The 25,374-nt window shown below is 47.1% G+C and overlaps 1 protein-coding gene across 13 annotated transcripts in view; it reads left to right on the top strand.

The window, feature by feature from the left end:
- Positions 1 to 25,374, top strand: part of ADGRB1 (adhesion G protein-coupled receptor B1) — a 285,424-nt gene that overhangs the window by 186,634 nt on the left and 73,416 nt on the right. For all 13 annotated transcript variants that reach the window (XM_030011701.1, XM_030011703.1, XM_030011695.2 and 10 more), the window contains one exon: positions 9,738 to 9,879. In XM_030011701.1, coding sequence (XP_029867561.1) covers positions 9,738 to 9,879 — 142 coding nt within the window. The remainder of the gene's footprint in view (positions 1 to 9,737; positions 9,880 to 25,374) is intronic.

Genomic DNA, 25,374 nt, shown 5'->3' with positions numbered 1-25,374 from the left:
TACACATTTGCTAAATCAGGCGGTTTCAGGAGGGCTGTGCAGGGTGGTACAACAAGTGGGTGACAGCCCATTCAGCACAGTCCTGGCTCCTGTTCTTGCTTTGCAAGACCTGCCAAAACATTTCAATGCAAGCTCTCTAGTCAAGGACACCAGAGGAGCTGCCCCTGGAGAGGATGGTCCTGCAAAGCCTGGATAAGCAGCTGTGAATGTCACATAGGGGTGGGAGGGAGACAGATATATCACTCACTGATTTCACCTTGTCCTTTTTTGGAAAGGAGCCCTATATGATAATGAGACCAGCCATCTTACTGCTCATCTTTCCATTCCGCTGTTGTCCCAGTGGTACACTTCCCTCCACTCGGGAAAGGCAACTTCAGAAAGTCCCAACCTCTGTTTACAATACGTTCACAGTAGCTCCTGTTTTCACCTTTTTCCCAAGATGATCCTGATATTTAATAAACTATTTGCTGCTCTGATATTCTGGTGTAGCAGGAAAGCTCCAATGGGGCAGCTTTGCCCCAAAATAAGATGAAGATGTATGGCCTGGACTTCTTATATCAGAGGGATCCCAGAAATGCTATAATGGTGCTTTTAGTTCTGGATAGCAATAGCGAGTTTAAGAGCAGAGGCTAAAATCTGGAACAGATAAAACATTGATCTATTGTGGAAAGTAGTGCAAGGTCATCTTCTGCAGTCATTGACAGGTGAGCCGACCTGATGATACCAGTGTTTGCGGTGTAGCTGTATCTGAGAATTATTTTTCTTTTTTCTTAAAGCCATGAAGTCATGGGATTGTAGGGAGCTGTAGGCTTTTCTCTTCCTATTTCACAGGATTCTGTAGAGGAGCTTGAAAATGTCATCCTTCTAAAGGAGAAAATCCACAAGACAAAAAGATTTCAAATATGCTGTACAAAAAAAGAAACCCTCATGATACTTCAAGCCAAATTCCTAATGTTGTGTGTAAGTTGAGCTGTGATATTGTGGAAAAGATCAGATCTGTAATTATTAAGCAGCCACCAGAACTGCGGTCAGGAAGGAATATTTCTCCAGGTTCAATGAGCAGGAGCTGTTGAACTGGTTTCCTCTGCAACGTGAATATCGTGACACCTCACAGGGATTTTTCACATTTGTTTCTGGTTTAAAGACCAAGGACACTAGCAGTGTCTTTGGTTTCTCCATTTCTTCTTTATGTAGTCCATGGTGTCAGGTCTTCTGTATCAAGACTTTGACATCCGTGGCACACGTTGAGGATTGTTCAGTGGCTTACTGGGTAGGACGCATGGGCAGAGGGGTCCTTCTGGGGGTCCATCCCACTGAAACGTCGGTCCTGTGACTGCCTTTGGAAAGGAAGTTTGGCAGGGAAGTACAAGAAAACTGCAGTCGCAGGGTATGGACCCGGTGGCCAAATTCTTCTCTCCCATCCCACCCTTCCTCGTGCACCGAGGCGGGTCTTCGGAGAACAAGGCGTGGTGCAAGTTTCATCTGCACGAGATGATGTCTGCATTTCAGCCCTTCTTCTGGAGCTGTGGAGCGGGGATGTAAAGGGGGAGAGTGCTCATTAATTACCAACCACATGCTCTGGATCTTAAATGGCGGAGTCCAAAGCCCAGGAGGCTGATGATGTTGGGAAGTGCCGAGCTTCCTCTCCGGTGGGATGGCGTGGCCTTCTGATGAGAGTCATTACAGCTCAGCGTCAGCTGTATTTATGGTGTCTGAAAAGATTATCTCCAGATAATCTTACGGGTATTTAGCCAGCCATATGCTTTATTTCAATGGTAATATGTATTTCTTTGTGCATTTTAACATTGTTTATGTTAATTAAGGCTTCAGACTGGATGCTGCATATGGGCTGTTTCATTTTTTTCTGGGGCTAATTTGCAGATAGTAAGTAACCTTGTCCCCTGCAAAATGCTCCAATTCAGTTAGCTGTTATTATGAATTCACAGCTGGGAAAAGGCCTTGCTTTTAACCTCCTTATAACTTTCTCTTCCTGTCCCTCCCTCCTCCAACACAAAAAGAAAAGGGCCTGGAGAAAATCCCAAATATCCCTCATTTCCCATAGGTCATGAATCTTTTCTTGAATCACCATTGTCTTAATTTTGCTTGTGTCAGTTCTGAAGTAAATCAGCTGAAAACACCTGGAATCAGGGGCCTTTGGAAAAAAAAAATCAAACTATTCTTGCTCTGGTTTCATTTTCATGGCACCAAGCAACTGGATCAATAGTAGGCTTTTTTTTTTTTTCCTTTTTTCCATTTTCATTGTTTTTTCTAAAGAGCTAATTTAATAATAGTTGCTAATCTGATTATTGATTCTTTCCTACTGGCAGAAAATTGTTTTGTTCAGTGCCAGGTCTGTGCTATCGGGGTAGAGGTGAGAAAAAGGGCATCAGTGCCAAACAAAACTTGTAAAGAGACAGAGCGATCTCAGCGGTTGAGCACTAACTTTTAGAGTGGCTCCGGAGACCTGGGAGTTTTGCCTTTCTGTGAAGAAACCAGGGAACCCAGCCAAAGGATGTATGGATGCGTTTATTGCCTGGGAGGCAATGTTGCTCAAAAGTTTCAGAATTGCCTGCTTACTCCAAAGACCAGACCTCTGTTAGTGCCCTATTCCATGACTCTATCTATTCACATCTCCTTTACGTGCCTCAGTTTCCTTATTAGCTAAATGAGGTTGATGACACTTGATTTCTTTGAAATGAGTGTAGAAAAAGCGCCGGACAATCAGTTATTGCGTTGGATCTTCAGTTTTCAGATTGGGTTACATGGTTGTCACCAAACTGGTGCTACACTTCAATTTCAGAGACGCGGAAGTGCATGATTTTTCTAGGAGGATAGGTTTTGCTCCAGTAACCTAGACTGACTTGCTGGATGTGTGAGAAGTCTCGCAGGATTTTCAGTAGCATAACTGAGAGCTCAGCCTGGCTTTCAATCAGTGGGTTGATCACAGAAAAGAAAAATTATCTCTTGGATAATAGGATCACCCTTGTGAAACTGTTTTGCAGCTTTTATCCTTAGGAAGGTCTAAACTAACCAGAGGATGACTACTTATTTGGCACTGACAGCATCCAAAACTTCCCAAGCAGCTAGAGTGTTAAAGGCTGATTTTAGCCCATATTCAGCTTAGCGTTTAATTTATTTCAGTGTTTACCTATCTGGTCTGAGATCCTTTGTGACAGCTTTAGCAGCCAATCAAAGATTTTTTTTAAATTTTTTTTTAATCAGCCTTTTTTTCAAAAGGTACAAACCTTTTCATGTCCCTTTTTCCTGGGAACCATCCACTTTTTAATCCAGCCCTGAGGTCCTGCAGAAACGGTGACTCTGACACACTTGCTTCAGCAAAATGATTGTACATTTTTTGTCCCGAGCTATTGTGCAGAGCCAAAGCGTTTGAAAGGCGCTCTGGGGCAGCCTTTGGCTGGAAATGAAAATTGCTTTTGGGAATCCCACAAAAAGGATTAACTTTGACTTCATCTCTGGTTCGTTCTCCAAATTAATAATCAATCTGCCAGCTGGACCCGAGCCAAGCACTTGCATGACCTGCCTGGTTAGAGAGGGGGGAACGGCCCATGTGAAGCAAGAAGTATCAGAGAACCACAGAATCACTGAGGTTGGAAGAAACCTCTGGGGATCATTTCTATTATTTAAGTCTCAAATATAGATGCCATTTTTAAACCCTCTTTCTGATCCATGCCTCTTACCACAACAAAGGCTCTCTTTGTGCAAATACCTATTCAGAAGAGCATTTCTATTTAAGAAAGTCCCTAAGCATGTGCTTAGCTCCTATTCAAATCTACAAGACAGCGCTTAATTGCTTTTTCCCATCAAGTGCTCAAATGATGTTCGTATCATGTTGTAAGGTATAGTGAAACATTTTCTTGTGGAACATCATTGGATTTACACTGGAGATACATCTGACCATAGACATTAGAGACAGAACCAACTTGTCAAGTTTCCTGCTAACCCTTCCAGTACAATGGTTTTTACGCCAGTCTGGTTTGCGGATTTCTACAATTCCCCTTTGACTGGCTTGTAATCAGTCTGACTACACTGTTCTCTAAGATTCTGCCCATGTTTTCCCTTTAGTAGAGTTCCTCTTTCTTCCCTCCCCTCTTGAGACCACCTGGAAATAATTCTGCTTCCTTATGAGTGTACCCGGATTCAATATTTGTGAATAACTCAAACTCTGCTCTTTTTCTTTGCCACCAAGCTGGGAGCATGGGTTTTCCATTACAAGCCTAGCGTACTTTTCTGTAGAATCAAAGGTTTTGCTGAGAAGATTAAGGCCCAGTACTGATCTACAGATGAAACCTGCTCACACAGGCATGCACACACACACACAGACATATACCTCTGTTTAAGGACCTCTTCCTTAAAATCCCATTTTCTTCTGCAGCTTTTAATCAGGTCCATGATGAAAGTGTTTTGCATACAAATATGCAATATCCCCTTTTTGTAATATCCCTTTTTTGTAATTTGGACGGATCCCAGTGAAACAATCTTTATATTAGAAAATTCAGCGATCAAATCATTTCGGATTTGAAGCCTGCCCTGAACTATGAGGCTTTTGGTAATACTTGCTGGCTGAACCTTTGTCTGGGCAGAACACTATCTACATCCAACAAGTCCGAAACTCCCTCAGATGTGATCCCCTGGGCCGTGGAGAGATGCCATTAGGTCTCTTGTGGTGGTATTGAATACGTCATCTGTAGCAGATGCTGCTGGACGGGTTCAAACATTCAGCGGCCATGAGTGAGACCACCTAAAATCATAAGACTGACATTATTCACAAGATTTCATATCAATACAGGTGTGATTTTGAACCCGTCCAGCTGAATTGTGCCTTTTTGGGAGTTTCTCAACAACCATATGAATTAGAAACTAATTTTAAAATAAAGAAACGTAGGCTGAATCTAAAAGTTAGGCTTGAATGATGGTTCATAATATCACGTCCACACTGGGAATAAGGCAATGCCGGCACCTCACCTGAGTGCCCTGAGTAAAGCAATGAGCAAATCTTTAGCTGAGGTATCGGTTAGCGCTTGCCATGGTGCAATGCCCAAGAAAACTTTTGCTCAGATCTCTGAAGACTGAGCTTAGCCTGTCTCTTGCCACATGGCAGAACGTGGACGGGGAAAAGAGGCTGGTGACTTTTCTGGCATGTCCTCCTACCTGCAAATATGTTCTCCCAACCCAGCTCCAAGCCACATCCCAAAAGCTTGCAGAGGTTTTTGTATCAAAAGGATTGAAGGGCAATGAGAATAGGTAATTAAGCAGATCTGCGAAGAGGAAGGAAAGGATGAGAGAGGAGTTATTCTTCTGAGGAGCTTAAAACCAGAGGAACGGACTTGCTCTTTGGAACACCCAGCATTTGAATATTCTGAGTAGTTTAATAACTGGTAATAACCAATTAATAATCACTGGTAGTAATGAGGGCCAGATTTTCATTTTCTATTAAAAGGCATAGTTGGACTTATTCTGAGGTGATTTACACCGAGTTTCTGACTCAGCACATCCCACAGCACCCATCCTTTGTGTGATTTATAGCAGCTTTTAAAGTAAAAACTGGATGGCTTTGATCCAATTGATTTCTTTGAATCCAACGGGATAAATAAGCAGGCATCAGACCAGATCTTACAAGAGCAAAGGGCGGTTATTATAATTTGTTTTTTTTTTTTTCTGCTGTGTGCTCTTTTCCACTATGTGCTCTTTCTGTATGTGCATCTAGAAATGGATATCAGACTGTGCCAAGTGTGGCTTTGGCCCTGGATAGACTTTATTCTGATATCTCATTCACTGCTGTACTGTCAGCTTTTCTACCATGAGAGTGTGAGACCACGCGCAGCATCGAGGGAGTGTTATTAGTTTTCTGATACCTTCCCCGGGGTTTGCTGTTTTGGTAGGCTTTCTGCTTTTGCCTTTTTTTTTTTTTTTTTTCTTTTTTTCTTTTGGATGAGGTTACTTCTGTTGATGCATGGCCCAGATCTGTCCTAGTCTACTCTGAAAGCTGGTAAATGAGTAAAGCTGGGCTTTGGGATTGAAAGTGATGTTAAGGCAATTGTATTCACACATTTCAAGGGAGTTCAAATTGCTTGGGGGCAGGGGGTCTACGTCAATGTACACATAATTGATGCTTTAAGAATGACAGCTTTAAGCATGTCTATTTGTTGTGAAAGATTGTTTAAACAGAAAAAGTTAAGGATAATTAGAAGCCCTTTTAAGAGCACTTTTCTAGATATCTGCAAACCCATAAATGAAAAAGTTAACCAGAGCACTAAAACAAACCCACCTAAACAAAAAAACAAACAAACAAAAACCCCAAGCAAAGACAAATAAACCAATATATATAAAAAACAACAACAGTCTGTTTTAGAGGGAAAGTAAAAGCTGTTGCAGAGATACAGACAAAGGATAAATTGATAGCAAGCAATATGAATTAACAGCTTGAAAAAGATAAGAGGAAAAAAAGATGTGAGGATTTTATTGATCAGGATGGTTAAAATGAATAAAAAGGAAAATTTAGAGTATACTAAAACCAAAATAAATCCTAATGGTATTTGTTTGTTACTAGCTAGAAATGACAGATTTATTTATAATAATGCAGAAATTTCAATAAGCGCCTGTATTCTGTAATTGGAAGAGAGCCTGGGTACTTAATCCGCATCCCAGGCTAATGAAATACTTTTCATTACACCAGCAGCTAGAAAACATGCTATACATCATCTAATAAAGTAAGATGTTTTTAAGAGAAACAAGACAGAGTAATTTTGCATGCGAGAGATTTAAAAGAGCAGGCTAAGGCTAATTGGGGATCGTTGCTCTTCAGTAAAAGAAGGGTGGAAGTGTTCCCAAAATCTGGAGAGAGGAGCATGTGTCTGTGAGCACAACAGCCTCACTCCAGAGCCGTCCGCCTCACATCTGTCTTCGGCACAATAACACACCATCTGATACGAGATCCAAAAATTAGGGGATTGTGGGTAATATTATGATTATAATTGAATAATAGCATACTCATTAGAACAGAGAAATTAATAGCAATCAACTTATGGAAAATAGACCTTGTCAAGCTAAATTAATACTTTCTATGAGAATACATAACTGGTTGGTAGATTCTGAGCGTTTGTCATTATTTGTACACATCATAAATAAGGCATTTGTCTTGGTGACAGTGAATGAACAGAATGACTGGCTAATGCAGTTCTTGGAAATATAGGCGGTACATATAGGGGGGAATACAGAATTCGTATTCCCTCTGAGATTGGCCTTGGATCTCTCAGTCCCTTCCAAGAAGGGTGTTGGTGAATTGCAGAGGGCACGTGGAAGAGACCAGAGAACAATGTCTGGACCTGAGTGTCTCCAAGAAATGATGTGAATTAGCTCAGCGAAGAGCATGTGGAGAGCTGACTATCCTGGGAAGATGGATTTATGTCCCATCAGCTAGATGGACGTGCAGTAGGGTCCAGACATTTAGAAAGCCCTGGACGGGAGCCAGAAAAAACTGTTCTGTATGTCGCTGACAACTTCTACAGTAAAATTAGTTTGGCTTCTTTTTTTTTTAAAAAAAAAAACTACGAAAAGTGCTTTAATCCAAACCGGAGATAATTCAGGAAGGCTCAGTGTCATGTGTTAAACTGGATCCAAGTAGATAATCACAACAGAATCAACAGCATGTGTTGATGCTGTGTTACCCCGTTGGTACCCAGCCCGTTCTCTCTGCTTTCTTGCGCAGTGGTTAGGGAGGTGGAGGGAAGCTCTCGCCTCGTTGCGTGAGGAACGGGTCAGCGTGTGCATGGAGCGGAGACCTGCAAAAAACTTCTCTGCAGCTCAAGGCAGGTCTGCTGGAGTCAGCAGTACGGAGAAGTCCAGGCCATCTGTGATACACCTCAGGCTGCTGAGCAGCTTGGCTCCATCTGGAGCTGCCCTGAGCTTGCTGCTGGCATTCTTGTCTAGGTCCCCTCCTCTGAGGATGGTCAGATACGGAGAGGGGACATCTTCTACCCGTGTTCCTCCAGTGAAGGCATATGGCCCTTTTGCTCTGCCTCCACATCCTATCCCAGGCTCCAGTGAAGCCCGGGTTATCCGCATGGATTCAGACCTTCTCCCCACCCGTCGCATTTCTGCGCTTACTCTCAGCGTTTGCACCCCGTACGTGACCACATTTCAGGAGAGTGGTCTGGACAAGACACAGAAGCAATGGGTAGAAAACAACTGGACTTTTTGGCTGATGACTGTACCCCAGCACGCGAGGCAGAGCCTGAGATTCCCCTTTTCCCTGGCTTAGCCCTTAGTGCTCACATGGAGATGGGGCTGCGATAACTTTTTCCCGATGAAACCATCCCACCTGCGGGATGAAGGTCAACGTCACATGGAGTTTTTCCCACCTGGGATCTCTTCCCAACTCTGCTGCTCTTCCCCAGCCTGAAAGGATGCCATGGGAAAGCGGGGACTCTATCCCTTCGATCTCTTGAGGTCCCTCTGGCCATGAGGCAGGGGCATCCCTGCCATGCCTGGAGCTTTGGGGGTGCAGGAGAGGTCTGAGGGGGGGACCTGTCATGGCTTATGGAGACCCTGGCCCCAGAGAGAGCTGGGGGGGGGAAGGACAGGGGTGAGTGGTGGGAGGACGAGGGGCTGATGCCTGTGGAGTAATTGGGGGGAGTTGTGGGGGGTGAGGAAGGTGTTTGGGAGGGGTGGATTCACATACTGGGGTAACTGGTGGGGGGGACGAGAGGGGTGCACTCCCCTGTGGGGATTATGTGGCTGGTGGAGGTCTGGAGGGGGGCGAGATCGGGGGGACACATCTATATGGGGTGTGGGGCAGGGGTGGAAGGGGTACGTGGGGTGAGGGATGGGGCTATGGGGGGGCGAGGTGTACGTCAGGTCTGTGGGATGAGAGTATAGGGTTATGCATCTGTGTATGGGATATGTGGGACAGGACTATAGGGTTATGCATCCGTGTATGGGATATGTGGGACAGGACTATAGGGTTATGTATCTGTGGATGGGATATGTGGGACAGGACTATAGGGTTATGTATCTGTGGATGGGATATGTGGGACAGGACTATAGGGTTATGCATCCGTGGATGGGATATGTGGGACAGGGCTGCAGGGATCGGGAGGTGTATTTGGGTTGCATAGGACAGGGTTGTAGGATTATTTCTCCATACATGGGGTGTGTGTCACAGGGCTGGAGGTGTTACGCATCCACGGAGTGGGTGTGTGGGACAAGGCCGTAAAGTTATGCGTCCCTAAGTGGGATAAGTGGGGCAGGGCTATAGGGTTACGGAGGTGTAGACGAGATATGTGGGACAGGGCGATAGGGTTATGCATCTGTACGTGGGGTGTATGTCACGGGGTTATCCATCCGCATAGTGGGTGTGTGGGACAGGGCTCTATGTGCATACATGGGGTACGGGGGCTATAGGGTTAGGGAGGTGTATTTGGGGAGAGTGGGCAGCCCGGGGGGGGGGGGGGGGGGGCTGCAGGGGTCAGAGCCGGGGACCAGGACCAGGACCAGGACTAGAAGATGCAGGTCCGGGAGTGGGATGGGGGTGGGATGGGGATGGAATGGGGGTGTTGGGGGTGGCGGTGTCCCCCCCCCCCCCCCCAGCGCGATGCCCGCTCCCCACCCGCCCTGACGGTCGCTTTCTCCCTTTCTCCCCGCTCCGCCGGCCCGTCCCTCTCTCCCTCCCTCCATCCCTCCCTCCATCCCTCCCTCCATCCCTCTTTCCCTCCCTCCAGCAAAGCCTCCGCCTCCGCCTCTCCGCCCGGTGCCTGGTCCTGGCGCGGCTGCCGAACGGTCCCGCTCGATTCCTCCCGGACTAAGTGCTTGTGTGACCGGTTCTCCTCCTTCGCCATCTTAGCCCAGCTCAGCCCCGACATGGTGAGTGAGTCCCGCCGGTTGTGCCGCGGAGGGAGGAGCAGTTGGGAGAGGAAAAGGAGGGGAGGGGGGGAGAGATGGAGAAAGGATTGGGGGGGGGGGGGGGGGGGGGGGGACAAGGGAAAATAAAAGAAGGAGGGATGGGGACGCCGCCGGGATGGAGCGGAGCATCCTCGGTCCTCACCGGGGGACAGAGCCGAGCCCTGCTGCAGTCCGGTGTCACCGGGACCGTGGGGACACGGCGTGAGGCTTTGCATCACCTTCCCCCTTCCCACCGACGCCCTTCCTCTCCCCTTCCCCGCGACCCTCACCGCAGCTTTAGGCGGGGGGGTCACACACGCATGTACCGGGGCTGCTTCTCAACTGCTTCCCCCCCTTCCTCCCATCGCTCCATCCCTGCGCTTGAATACGAATACCGCTGAACTTAGAGGTGGGGGGGGGTCAGTCCCGTGGGCTCCCCACGCACAAAATCTTCGCACGTGTCTTTTTTTTTTTTTTTTTTTTTTTTAGGGAATCGCCCCACGCCTTCCCCCCCGCTCCCCTCCGCAGCTCACTCGTGTCCCTCTCCCTGCCTCAGTGTTTTTCTCACCACCCCACGCTTTTGGGGGGGTGTATGTGTGTGTGTCTGTAGGGGAGGGGGGGTCCCCACTCCAGAACAGGGGACCGTGGAGAGGAGGAGTTGTGAAGTTTCAGGCGCTGTCGGTGACACGAAGCCGGTGCCGCGTCTCGGACGGAGCCTCCGGAAAAAAAGTGCGAGATTCCTAGAAATTATCGCCGGGCGGCTGCACCCTGAGTCAGAGAGTGGAGCGGGTGCCAGGGCACCAAAGGCGATACCAGGGTGGTCAAAAGGGGCTTCGCAGGCTCCTCTTTTCCACCTTGCGCTTTTAATTTTTTTTTTTTTTTTTTTTTTTAAGTAGTTCATCCTTTTTTTCGACAGTTGCCAGGTTCACAGAGCAAAGCCCCCCGCCTCCTCTCCGCCTCGCTCTTCTCCATCTGCCTGGGCACTGGGAGTTACTGGGCCCTTGCAATTATTTACTAATTATGCCTTGCTTGTTAAATGCTGGCTTAATTCAGTGAAAGGGGAGGGGAAAGGAAGAAAGGAAGGGTGATGGTGGTAAACGGAGGGGGGGGATCACATTTTCCAAGATGAAGGTTTGGTTTATTATTAGAAACACTAATGTATTTGGTCCACTAGTTACCATGGAAACAACATCTGCACTGAAGTGGTTTTAAAGACACAGCGTTGGTTGTGTTTGCCCGGGCCCCGTGCAGGCCCAGCCACTACAGCGTTGTGAAACGAGCTCAGGGGTGTCGGGTAGAGCCGCTCTCATGGTCCTCGTGAGAAAGGCACCAAGCTTTTGGTCTCGGTAGAGATGCGCTGGTTGAAGGATGCTCGAAGGTAGGACCGGGACTGGGGTCCCACTTGGAAGGGGCCTGGAAGGAGCTGGTTGCATCGATGCTGGCGTCCCTGCGTCCGTCTTCTTCTTCGGGTCGTTGTTTCCTTGTGTCCCTGCCGGCCAGGCTGGGGTCTGTGTGAAACTAAGCGGGCAGGGAGGTAGCCTGCTGGGCTAGTGGTCTCTAGGACTGGTACCCAGTCTTCTCGGGGTGGAGAGGCTGAGCTCCGGTGAGCCAGCCGGGACCCATTCCCTGCAGCTCCGTACCCTGCTGCTCTGTACACCCTCCCCTGTGTCCCTTCACCCTTCAGCCCAAGCTACAGCAGCTTAAGCGTCTGGCTTCTGAGTTTGCGATGGCCACCACGATGATTTGTGGGTGAGCCTCGTCCCGTGCGGGAAGGACTCCGTGCTGTTGTTGCAAGCAACGCAGTCCTGACAAAGTTTAGGGAGGCTGCGTAGTTGGAGAAAATAAATTGTGATTTCTGCGGCAGGAATACTTCTAAGGCAAAGCTTGAAAGGAAGGCAGCCCAGGTGTGCAGCTGAGCTGCTGGTGAAGGTTCTCTGCTGATCCTTCTTCTGGAAGTGGGCAGAGGACCAGGCAGTGTGGGGAAGAGAGAAAGGAGTCTTTGGCTTGGCTAAGGCAGAAGTTTCTCTAACAGAGACTTTATGTTCACACAGTGCTTGGCATTATTTAACTAAGCAGCTAGGGAAAAAAATGGTTAATTTGACGTGGCCAGACAGCGCTACTCCCTCAGCTCTAGGTGTTTGGAGTGTTATCTGGGTAACACAGGGGTGGTGTAAGCCCTTTATAATCCGTGCAAGTATTTTCGCATCTGAGAGTGGGCTTGGCTGCAGGAGGATGCAGCTTCCTTCCCCCAGGCATGTTTTATTGTATCTGCAACTAACCTCTCAGCTGGTCCTTTGGGGTTTAGGCCTAAAATTGCTTCCTTCATCCTCTTTCCAACTCCGCTGGCTGCTGGTTGGGTTACATTTTCACAACTCATTTTTTTTCCCAGCCTGGAGTCAACTCACGAGCATCAGGATGAATCCTTTGGCCACGCTGGGAGGAAAGCTGGGGCCAGTCTACCACCTGAGTCCCCCCCACTAAGCAAAACCCAGGGTTTGTTGATGCTGCGGAGCGTTGTTCATCCAGGTCCTCGTGGTACCACCCCCGGTTTCTTGCCTGAGTGTCATTCTGAGCAAGACCATGCTGCCTCCCTTCCCCAGAGGTGGCATCTCGTCATCGTCGGTGTCTGCGGTGGTGACATTTATAGTGCAGTTTTTCATGTGCCTTTGGAGCTCTCAGGACAAGAAGCTCCGTCCGCCTGTGTCATTAATATTATTTATTGCTATAAATCTCCCTTCTGGAGTCTTTGGCCCTGGCAGTTTGAAATATTTGTAACCCTGACATGGGCACAGCTTCTTTGCAGTGAAAAAGGACCATGAAAGGCTTGTGGGGGATGACTGTTGCTGCCCAGGCAGCCAATTTGGACTTCCCAAGGACAGAGTTTCCCTGGGCTGGGCCCTGAGAGTCGCTCATGTGGCAGGGAAAGGAAACAGTTTTCCTTGATTTCAATGAAGCTAGGGGCTGAAAGCGCTGTGTTTTGAATCGGTTTTGGAGACAGACATCCCTAAAGCATGATGGACCTGTTCAGATCCAGCTCAAAAGCTGGAGTTCAAATTTGACTCTTTCTCTGCATCCGATTTCCCCTGGACCCTGCTATTTCGACTAGACAGAGCCAGCCTCTTGCACCGGTTTGGCAAGATGCTGGTTGACCGTAATGAAAGATTAAAACCTCTTAAATTAAGGATCATAGACAAGCTTTTGAAGCTGTCTTTTCGTTTGGGTTTTACACCATGCCTAACTTGGTAGGGCAATGGTATCGACGTGCTCTGATGCTACACCTGCATCATTATCATATGTTTCTATGATAATAGCAGTGCTAACAGAGAATAAGGGCAAAAGGAAACAGCAGAGCCCCATGTTCAAACTATACCTTTGCAAACTGTGGCCAGGCTGATTAAGAGTCTTGTGGTGGTGTTTTTTCAATATTTCTTGGCAGTCTTGGCAATTTTTTGGAGGTGGGAGGGAAAGAGAGCGGGAGCCTGAGGATGAGCAAGAGAGCCTTTCACTCTTCGGATGTCTCGTTTGAGTTTGGCTTGTGTTGTCTCTTCTGCCTAACAGCTCATGATTGGCCTTTATGAAGTCAATCAAGCTTTAAAGCTTGGTTCTTACAGCACTTAGGACCGTAGTAAGACTGTACAAATATATCTCTGCTCTCTCTCCCCCTATTCCTAGCCTCATCTGCAGAGACAAGGCTGATCAGAATTAGGCATCTGAGCTCTGCTCTCATTTCTAGTGTTAGCGAAAGTTGAAAGGTGCTCATGGCAAGAACTTGGATGGATGCTGAGTTTGTTACGTCCGTGCTGAATTTTTGGAACATCTCATCTCCGCGGCAGTGTTTACTGACAGGCAAACCATTAGCTGGAAGGGTTGTACAGCACCTGTGTATTTTTGTGGGGTGTATTGTAACAGACCAAACTACTGACTTGGAAGCGTGCTGGCAAGGCAGGGGAGTGTACGCAGTGAGCAGCCCTGACCCTATGATATCCCAGGATGTTGGAAGAGGCTTTCTTCATTGTTATCTCCAGTTTGCATGAAAGCAAAGCACCTTTCGTGGCGTGCTTCCTACCCAAAGGGACAATGGCTTCTGAGCTCCTCTCTCAACTCACAACATTAACTTTTTTTTTTTTCCTGAAAACATCCCAACGTTGTGTGTGCAGCAGAGGAGAAGAAATCCTTTTTACCCTGGGGAAATAACGAAGCGTGGGGAGTAGATTTTCAGCGTGTGACTTGGCTGAGCAGGCTGTGGGAGGGGAATCAAGATGCAGGTCTGGTGTGATCTTGCTGTATCTTGAAGATCTTCTGTCTGAAAAGATTGCCCTGTGCTATGGGAGGTCTCTGTACCTCGTGGAGAGTGTGCAGACACAAGGTGGGTTATTTTAAGGTCTCAAAACTCCGTAAGGCCTTACTTGCACAGGGAGTAGATCCAGGTTTTCCAGCAGGATCCTTTTTCCCTGGAAAAATGTTGATGTTCATGAATTAAAATATTTTGTACGGGTGTAGCAGTTCTGACAACATTTTGATGGGAAATTATAGCAGTGTTTCACTTAGATAAGACCGGAGCACTTTATTTGGAGAGGAACGTTTTAACATTTGTATTCTACCATCATTTATCATGTGAGATTTGGAGTCTGGGTAAGAACAAAGCCTTTTGCATACCTTGAGAACAGCCAGTGCCCACATTTACAATAGTTTTCAGGTTTTGTTACTAATGATGCTGCTTCTCCTGCAATGTTAACCCTTTGATTCAAAAGTTGGACCTTTGTGCTGAAGGGAAGTTCTCAGTTTTGCCCAGCTCGACATCTCAAGGCATCAAACTACTGCCAGTTTGCACAGGGGTCTCAGGAAGACTTTATTAGACTGGCGTATCTGGGTGTATTGGCTAGGCTACAGCCACAGCTGTTTCTGTGCCTGTAAGTGAAATTGTGACCTTGGGCTAATCACTTCTTTGTTTTCTGCTTCCGTTTCTCCAGCTGCAGCACCCTTGCAGGTGACATCCCAGGCTGTGTTGCATCCATATTTGCCCAGTGCCCCAAGCCTGAAGGGTGCTACAGAAAGCACCGAGTGCTGTCATTTCCCTGACAGAGCATTAGGAGCCTCCGCTCGTTCGGTTAGCGAGAGCGGTGCCAGGGCGAACATTGCTGAGCTGCGAACATTTGGGTTTTTGAGGTCCAAATCCTCTGCAAGCCTCCCGCGCTTGTGCCGTTGGCACCTCTTCCTGCAATCAGCCTGTCCTCTCTGGGATGCTGCTGTGCGTGGAGTGTCTCTCGGGAGCTGATTGTGCCTCTTGCAGCACAGCCCTTGAACTGGAAATCTTTCCTAAGATTTCCTGGAGATCTGTGCTGTTACCGCTGGACTCTCCCCGGATTCGGAGGGGCCAAAGCGGGAGTGATGAAGGGACACTCCAGCTGGAGTCCTGCCCGTCTCAGGAGAGCTTTGTGTTGAGATCGGGGAAGGTTATGGTGTAAGCGCTGCTGGGGATTTCTGGGGTTCGCCCATCTCCTGCTCCACATCAGGAGCAGCTGCTGTGTTTTCTCAGGGGGGCCTTTCCCTGAGGTCTGTGGCAGCCCGTAGGAGCAGGCTGTGATTCTGCAAATCACAAGCTGCTTTTTCCTTTGCTCAGCAGGGATGCTCTTTTCACTAAACCCGGTATAGTCCCCCTGACTTTCAGCAGGCATTGATAGCACGAAGAAGATAGGGTACGAACCAGCTGGGCAGCCACTTTTCCCCTCCCACTCTCTCTTATAATGCAATTAGGAAATAGAGAGGATGTGTGATGCCTTCAGATGGCCAAATGGGCCAACCCACAGTCCAGCTCCCTCTTAAAAGAATTACATTATTTTTCAAATGTGGCCTCTTAGGAGAGGGGCTGAATTGTGATCCTACATCGTCGCTTTGCTGGAAGTCACCCGCTTTTAAACGTTTGCTTTGTCATCGCTGACTTGAAGTCTGTCAGTATGCATTGCAGAGTGAATTTGGGCTAAATCTCATTTGAGTTTGGAGAGGACCCGGACTCAATGTACAGATGATTTATGTTGGGTTTTTAGAGGAAGGGGATTACTGATAGAGCTCGTGCTGTGCTCCAGGTGCCAAGGAGCAGAGGAACCCCGGGTTTGTTATTTTGGTGGGAGATGTGAATGGAGATTGCCGTTGCTATATGCTGCACACAGATATCTAAGAAGGGATCCCATCAGCAAATAAGCGATTGGTGTTTGAACATACGTAGGTAAGGAAATCCCTCTCAGTTCTGTGCTTCTAGGAGACACAACACTTGAATATATTAAAAGAAGACAGGTAGCACGCAAGGTAATAATAAGAGGATTTGGCTCAGCATAATAAGCAGTCATCTAGCATCCCACCTCCTTCGCGGCTGTCTGCGGATTCAGCTGTCTGTCGATCCAGCGGGTAGTTCGGTAGATATTCACAGCTGACAGCTTTCCTCCGCTGAGTTTCTGCTCCGCGCTTGTGGATACGCTCAGGTCTTTAACTCACAAAGACAAAACTCCAGGCGGTGGGATTGCAGCAGCGTGGGTCTGCAGCTCTTCCCCCGCGAGCCGGAGCCAGCGAGCTCCGCGCAGCCCTGGCAGTGACTCTTCTGCAGGCAAATGCTGCATCACCCTGTATCTCTTCATCTGAAGGGGACGTGGGAGAGGAACATGATCAAGTGGCTGGGAGCTTAAAACCGGTGTGGGATTCACTGCTTCAGCGTGAGTAATACCGAGCCAAATTCACCCTTCGGTGTAAAGCCAAGAGCAGCACTGCCATTAACCAAGGTACCCCAGGAGCAGACCAGGAGGTTAGTCCCTTGTCTTCAGCCGAAATTAAAGATTCACCGTGCACCTCTGGGATACTGCGTGTCCAGGCGTTCCTGAGGGGTTTGGTGCTTATTTTGAGCTGCAGTGCTTAATGGCTTGTTGCCATGAAGGCAGCTTAGCAAGTGTGACAGCTGCCCTATTACCCAGCCACAGCTTACTGCTCTGTTAAAGGAGGTGTGGATTTAAGCCAGGACACCAGGGTCTTCCCAATTCCCACTTCCCCCTTTTCTAAGAGCTCGGAAAGCAGCTCTCAGACTCAGTGCGCGCAGATTTGAACCATCGAGGGCCAGAAATGTGAACGAAGGGGGTGAGCGGTACCTCTCCGGGATGCTGTGCTCTGTATTCAAGCAGGATGACTGGTACGGTACGTGAGCGTGGGAGCGTGGGAGTAGGTGCATGGGGGAGGATGATGTGTCAGAGGTGTTTGGTGTGGTACCTCCACGCTGATGGTGAGCGGAGGTGAGCTCTGTGAGATGGTTTGACTCTTATCTCAAGGGGAAAAGACTGAGGGGAAAGGGGATTATAGTCTTCAAATGGGTAGAAGGTAGCTGCGGAAAGGGAGTAATCTGCTTTCTCTGTCTGCTGGGGATTGGACTCAAATTGCAGTGTGAGAGATTTAATTTAGGCACAAGGGAAAACCTTCTGGCTGCAGGGATAGTCAAGCACCAAGAGCCTAGCCTCCATCAGCAAAGGTTTTCTTGAACAGTCTGGGCATGGTTTAGATGGCTTGGAGGCAGGCGAATGGGTGAGCTGAGCTTGGCAGGTCTTTTCCCACCCTCTTGCCTATAATTCTGTGAACTAGATCCCCTTTGTGTCTTCTTCTTTCTGTGTAAAAGAGAGAAACGTGGCAGAGGTGTGGCACATTGCTGGGAGGTGGAGGAGCGGGATGGAGGCAGATGGGGAAGCCCTGGTGGGTTAGGGCACATATTTGGAAAAACCACAGAGTCGGCCCACAGCTGGGGAAACCACCTTGCCTGCTTTCCGTATCCAGCTGTAGCTGTTGATTCATTGTAATTTTATATTTATAATGTGTTATTTGGACCACCACGTCACCCGGGAGGCTTCGGCTGTCGAGCACAACTTCAATCTGCTCAGTGCTGAGCAAGCCACAAAGCCACCCTGACCCAAAATAGGTGAAATACAGCTGAAATTTCCAGTTGAAATACAAGGATGCTTGGATACAGGCGGGTGCGGGGGCACATGTAAACAGCGCGAGGGCATTAGTCATCGCGATCTGCAGTAAGTCGTGGCACATCTGCCGTTGTTAGGATCATTTTTTAGGCATTGCACCAAGCAGGGTTTTACAGAGGAGGTTTAAAGTAAGAGCACTGGATAGCTTCCTAAGTGTTTTTTGGGGAGCTGCTCCCAAGGCAAGGGACGGCGTGGGAGACATCACAAAGGTGCTCGTTTGAAAATGGTAACAAGTGGGTGATGGAGGCTGGGTTTCACAGGCTCATCAAGGGTGGGAGTCAGCGCATTAGTGCTAAATGAGATTATCTTCCTTTTCAAAGCAGTTCCAGGACTAAGCACATTGCGTTTGAAGAGTCAGTCGAACTGTTGAACGTTGCTTGTCTGTCTTGTATCGTTCTGCACCTGTCTCCATAGTACTTTGGCCTGGAAAAGCCCTTTTTAGGTAATTTTGGCAAGCTGCTTCGCCACTGAGCCCGGTTGTGCCCTGCCTAAAGGCTTAGGTTGCCCTTGAATTGCCAGGCAGTGAGACATGGAAATTAAGCTATTATTATTTTTTTACAACAAATGTCTACTCATTTAAACCGAAATTGAATCAGTTTCTGAAAGGCTTGTGCCCTTCATACTTTTGCTATCTATGAATAGCGGAGTGGACAAATCTACTGGCAAGATTTTGGCAGTAATGGCAATCTTTAAGCAAAAAAGGGCAATATGCATGGAAAACAAATGTCAGACTTGTGAGTATTTGAGCTCAAAACTTCCCTCTAAATGTTAGGACTGTCTGATCAGGAAACTGGGATTATGCTATGCGTGATAACAGTCAGTCAAAACGAAGTCTGCAGCTCGAGTGTTCACTAGCTATCTGCCCTACTAACCAAAAGGATATACAGAATATATTCAGTAAATCTGTGAAAGTAAAATGATGCTGCTCTTTTCCCACAAGCAAGACAATGCTTTCATTTTCCATGACAAATTGTTCTTTTTGCTCCTTTAAATATCGTAATCATGTCAGCCATTCCCCAGATGGGGAATATCCTACTACTAGGGCCAGTTTTGATCTTGTTTATATCAGCTCGGTACAGTTGTAAATCCAGGGGCTGTTACGGTTTTACTTCCCAATCACTCAGCTGTGAATGAGATGGGTATCGGGGCCAGAAGCTGATTCCTTGAGTGCTGCTTTGAGATCACTGTCCCATATAGAGGGAATTAGCACCAGTAACTCCCCAGTAACCAGCTATGTATTGCCCTGAATGGGTGGAAACGTGCAGGATCCCACGGGCTCTTCAAATTGCAATGGGAATAGAGCTGTAGTTATCATCGTAACAGCGTACCAATCATCTGCTAAATAGCTGAAATCCCTTCATCTCCTTTTCAGAGGTGAGCTCTAGCCAGTGAGCCCCTGAAAGCCTCTGAGGACTGGTAATGAGCTGGAGACATCTTTTACTTCAAGGTTGTTGTTTCCACCCTAGTTTGGGTCAGGAGCCATTGCCAGTGCAAGGATCTTCAGCAACTGACCAGTGAGAGGTGGAAACCTTTCCCTGGGTCCTACAGGAGAGGAATCACATCTGCAAGTAACGATTAAAGGGACTGAACGAAGGCAGGGTTTAAGAGATGTTTTAGGGATGGCTTGAGCAGTCTTTGCACAAGTATTCACGGCTTGTGCTTTGGATGAAGCTTTTTCTTAAGGACTCGTCTTCCACAGGCGAGGGTGCTAGAAAGGGAAAGGGAAGGCAGATGTTTGCTCCCCACGATGGTAGGCAGCAGGGTGATATGAGCATCTTTGACAGAAGTCTTCCGCCAGACACCACGGCCTCAGGTGTTCCCCCCGCTCCTCAGTCGGGTCTTTCCGAAGGGCGAGCACAGGGAAGGCACGTGCTGCCCGTGCTGTGGGGAGAGCTGTCGGTCTGGCATCACTCACCAGCATGATATTGATAGAGTAAAACAAACAGCGGGCTGTTTTGGAATAGTTTGGTGAAATGCTGTCGCCTGGCATGGAACCAAAACACTGCTTAAATCAGGATAAACACAGTCTGGATTCCACCCTCATTTTCCATTCCCAGTCTGCCATGGAGTTATTTTATTTTAACTGTGTGTAAATCTTACCACATTTCCCTGCAAGGTGCTCAGCACTTCCGCTGCGAAGTTACTAGAGATGAGGGCACACTTGTGAAACTAGGGCAAGATGGGTAATGCAAGAACCGGCTTGCAAATCAGTTACGGGCTTTGAACTGATTATCCGTTGTGAGTACACGGAAGGAGCAATCCCAAACAGAAAGGAGCAGTAAAGAAGGCTAATTTTTAATGTAGTTAGAGCATACTTCCATACTGTAAAATAATGATAATAGTAATAGTAATAGTAACAGTAGTAGTAACAATAATAATAATAATAATAATAATAATAATAATAATAATAATTATTCCATGGCAAAAGCACTCTAGCACTGTCCTGTAATTGTCCCTACTGTTTAATTGTTATAATGCTCCCTGGCTGTGTCTTGGCTTGTGCCAACTAGCAACGTCCAGCTGTGGTCCAGGGGATGGCATGGTCCATGAATGTTCCACTAGGCAGTATGGACAAGCCCCCTCTGTTTTGAACGCTGAGTTTGTATGAATATTATCTGTACCATATCAGTTCATCTCAGGGCAATGGAGTGGGTCCTGGACGGTTTTATTTTCTAGGACTGACATTGCGAGATAGAGGTTTGCTGCTTACCGCAGTGCCTGTGACAGTGGTACTGCACAATCTGATTAAAGTTCACTTCTGCCTCTGTGGTCTCAGAAGGAAAGAGCGCATACCCATAGAGGAATAGGCTGTTTTGATTATTACCAGCTTTATTGTGGAAAATGCTTTTATTTTCTCTTCAACATGCTTTAAAGGGAAAGGCTGGAATAGAGCAAGTCTTACCATATGCATGAAAAGCAAAGATTTGAAAAACAGGCACTCCATCTGGCCAGCTCACAAACAGTTAAGCCAAAAGCTCTCTCCTCTCTCTCCTCCCTACCTTCCCATGTTAATACTGCACAGCAGAGAATGAGATGCTGGTGCTTGATTGTCCTGACATAGCCCTAGGAACCCCCTAAGGTATTTACACATATCAGAAATCTAAGCTGAATTAAGCTTTGGAAGAGAGATGGAGGGCAGTATTATTCTCTTCGATTTCCAGGGGGTCGAAATAGGGCCCCAAGAAGTTAAGGCCAGTGTTTACAATCTGAAGCAGATGGGCTGAGAGGACTTTGAAAAGATTGGCTTAAATGATGGAGCCACGCGTACACAGTTGACCTGCGGGCAAGCTGGGAATAGACCTCCGCTCTCCTCGCTTGCGGTCCCCTTGCTCGGCACGCTGGTTCCCAAACCGCAGCTCGCTGAGGGATACAGAGTGGCTCACGGCTACTCATCAGAGCCCCGTTAAACAGGGATTTCAGTAGCCTGGCCAAGCGAAGTGCAACGGGAAAGCGAGGGGGAGGGAATAAAGCATAATGTATTTTAAATAATGATAGTGAAACTGTTTGGGAACAGCTGGCTGGGCAGGAGGAGAGCGGTCCTTAGAGTTAATAGGAGCCTGATCCAGCCCTCCTTGATATCAGGACTGGATATTGAGGCACTGAGAGCGCAGTCTGGTAGTTCAAAGAGCGGCAGCAAGCTGACCGTGGCATTGACGACTGGCAGGTAGATAATGCGTACTGTTAACTCCTGTAATTCCCCACCAGCCTGAAGGAAATTATCCTGACAGTTCCTATTAACGAGCGGCTGCGTGACCACTCCTCTGCCCTGAGAGCTTCATCAAGGCTGTTTACTAAACGCAGATTGCCATGTTGTATCTTGAGAGCAGACTCAGTACCCAGTGAAGAGTTAGCAATTGTTAATAAATAGTAGCATGTTAAGATGTCTCTCTGGGTGATTTTTGTGTACTGTAATTACATGAAATTGCCTGTTAGACTGGCCAAATTACATAAAAGGGGCCCTCAGCTCCACAAATGCGTTCCCAATAATGGGTGACTATTAGCTTTGACATGAGAAGCCTGTAGTTATGATAGGAAGGAAGCAAAAAGAGGTAGTAATTCTCTGGATCTGTCTTGCAATGACATGGGCTGAGCTGGGGAGGATGTTGGGTTATTTCAGAAAGAAGTTCTGAAAAGATTATTTATTAATGGTGCCACTAAGTGATCTTCATGCAGGGATCTCAAAGCCCTCCTCAGAGGTTAGAAGATGGGGAGGAAAAGACTCTGGGGAGACCTTATTGTGGCCTTTAAATATATAAAGTGTTATAAGAAAGATGGAGAAAGATTTTTACCAGATTTCATTCAGGATAGAGTTAAATTTCTCCATAGTAACTTGTATGGTGTTATGTTTTGGATTTGTGCTGAAAACAGTGTTGATAACGCAGCAATGTTTTAGTTATTGCTGAACAGTGCTTACACAGAGTCAAGCCCTTTTCTGCTCCTCAGACTGCCCCACCAGTGAGAAGTCTGGGGGTGCAGAAGAAGTTGGGAGGGGACACAGCTGGGACAGCTGACCCCAACTGACCAAGGGGATAAGACATACCATATGACATCATGATCATCAATAAAACTGGGGGGTTGGATGTTGGTGGGGGCTGCCATTGCTCGGGGACTGGCTGGGCATCAGTTGGTTGGTGGTGAGCAATCACTTTCTTTTGCATCCCTTGTTTTTCTTGGGTTTTGTTTTTTTCCCTCTCTCTTTATTAGTTTTTCTCCTTTTTTTTTTTTTTTTGAATTATTAAACTGTCTTTATTTCAACCCACAAGCTTTTCCACTTTTACCCATCTGATTCTCCCCACCCATCCTGTTGCGGGGGGAGTGAGCGAGCAGCTGTGGTGTTTAGCTGCTGGCCAAGGTCCGGTCCACAACACCAGGGCCTGTAGTGACAGAACAAGGGCCAATGGTTTTAAACTGAAAGACGGTAGATTTAGATTGGATGTAAGGAAAAAATTGGTTACGATGAGGGTGATGAGACCAGGTTGCCCAGAGAAGTCATGGCTGCCCCATCCCTAGCAGTGTTCAAGGCCAGGTTGGATGGGGCTTTGAGCAACCTGATCTAGTGAAAGATGTCCCTGCCCATGTCAGGGCGGTTGGACTAGGTGATCTTTAAAGGTCCCTTCCAACCCAAACCATTCTTTGATTCTATGAAAAAATGGCTTAGTGCCTCCTCACTGCTCCTCTGCTTTGATTTGAGTGAATCCTGTCGTCCCTCTGATAATGCTGACCCACCAAAAAAGCTCCTTTCAGTTGTGGTCCAATCCTGCCTACACTAAATCCCTGCCAATGGCCATATTTTGGGGTCCACCAAAAAAACCTTGTGTCCTGCTCTTCCTCGCTCCCTGTCTTGCAATTAGTGGAAGAAATATGTCTTCCAGGAGGGGAAAACTGAGCCTTCCCTTGAGCAGCTCCAACTTTAAGCCAGGCCTCAGCAACAGACATGCCCTAGCACAACCAGACAGCTGGACGTCAGTTCTGCTTTCATGGAGCACAGAGTAACGGTCAGGAGAACGGCGGGCTATGAACAACACCTCCTAATTCAGTGGGTCTGCTCCTTGGGTGCCTCACATCTGCTTCTTCTGCAGGCAAGTGTAAAGTTTTGCTCCTCTTGGCTCTGCAGAGTCCCCAGAGGTGGACACACGCATCGGTGACAACGTTGTCCCCTGAGTTGTGTCAAAAGCCGGGTTCTCACTGAGGTGAAGGTGTCATAGCGTCACTCATTACCAAAGTCCCTAAAAGATGCTGTATCTTGCTGCAGATTGCTCCCCTTTGGGGTGTCTGCTGTGCTTTTTGTCCGGTGGTTGTACTGGGGTAGAGTACACGGCTGGTGCTTTACCATACCACTGCCGTATATATGTGTATATACAAAGGGCCTGAGACTGAATGAGAACCCAGAATCCAATAGAATGTGGATTAAAAAATGTCAGGATGTTTTTGGCACGATGACAAGAGCGTGTTCACCTCTTGGTCATTCAACACTTCTTGCTTTCTTACAGGACTAACATACACCCCTTTGTTTAGAAAGCTGTTCACTTCTGTGACTACTGCTAAAAGCATTATTTTCCAGCAATTTTTACAACCAGCTCTCTGCTTTGACAAGAGTTGTCCAACCAGAAACAAAATCAATACGAAGTGGCTTAAAAAACTTCTCAAGAATCGTGAAAAGCCTTTAGGCCAGTGGCACAGTAAAATGGTTCCTGAGCAATTCCTGGATTAAATCACACCCACCTGGTCCAGTTCTTTGTCAGAAGAGTGGAGTGAGTCTCATTGCTCTGCGCTCATGACCTGTGAGGCGAGAAGCAGAGGGAGCTGGACTTGCTTGGTCTTGCAAAGGCAAATGTAAGGGGCAATTTAATCACCACCTACAGGTGCCAGAGGGGCAATTACAAAAATTATAAAACCAAACTCCTCTCGCTTGTGCCTCATGATTTAAAAAGGGGAAAAGCCACAAACTGTAGCTTGGGAGGTTCATGTGCAACCTTAGGAAAAACCCTATTACCAGGAGAGTGCTGTGGCCCTGGAACAGTCACCAAGGGGATGAGAGCTCTCCATCTTTGAGAATTTCTAAGACTCATCTAGACAAAACCATGGCCAACCTCACCTGATGTTAATGATAGTCTTGCTCCAAGCAGTAAATTGAATTAGAAGACTCTAGATGTCCCTTGCAACCAGTACTTCTGTAATTCTCTCATTTCATGAGTCTTTAATTTCAAATGTGCAGGAAGTCAGGCTCAAGGCAACCATTCTGAATAGCAAACACACTTCTAAAAACAAACAAAGCGCAGCACCCCAGATTCTGAACTCATATCTCTGTGTTTAATTTAGGAGCCAAATAAATGGTTTAATTTTTCAGTGACTTTATTAGTATGATGTTGTACCTGTAAAGACTTTCTTCAGCCTTTCTCGGTTTCAAGGATGGAAAAAGCAGAAAGAACAGCTTGCTTGTAAGGTCTCAGGCAAACTGCATGGCATTAAGAAATACCATTTTTGACTTTGTTTTAATTGGACCCTGTTTGACCCTGGAGCCAGAGCAGGGTAATGGAACAAGCATGACTCGAATGAAGTCGCTTTTCACAGTGTTGTGCAGAAAGCAAGAGAGGGAAAGAGAAATGCAGAGAATGTAAAAGGGAGAGAGCCAGAGAGATGCATTAAGAGCAAGAAGAAAAGGCAGAATATGTCATGGAAAATGGCCAAAGGAAGGGGGGAAAGAAGACAAAGGAGAGGAAAAAATGAGGGAGAAAGGAAAAGAAGGAAATAGAAGAGAGGAAGAAGGAAACAAAGTGAAATTGTAAAGAAAAAGAGGAGTGTCCTTCTCCCCTGCCAGGCAGAGCAATGAAGTGGTAGGACAGCAAGCAGCCCCAGGCAGTGGCACTCGTTATTTCCATCCCAGCTGATGTCATTGATTGCTTCTCCCCTCCCTTGTCATGCTTGGTGACAGAATCGCAGGACTTGCGACTTGTAATGACCTGCTCTGTTCCTG

The sequence above is a fragment of the Aquila chrysaetos genome, chromosome 4, assembly GCF_900496995.4.
Source record: "Aquila chrysaetos chrysaetos chromosome 4, bAquChr1.4, whole genome shotgun sequence".
Taxonomy (NCBI): Eukaryota; Metazoa; Chordata; class Aves; order Accipitriformes; family Accipitridae; genus Aquila; species Aquila chrysaetos.
This window is presented reverse-complemented; position numbering and strand designations above follow the sequence as displayed.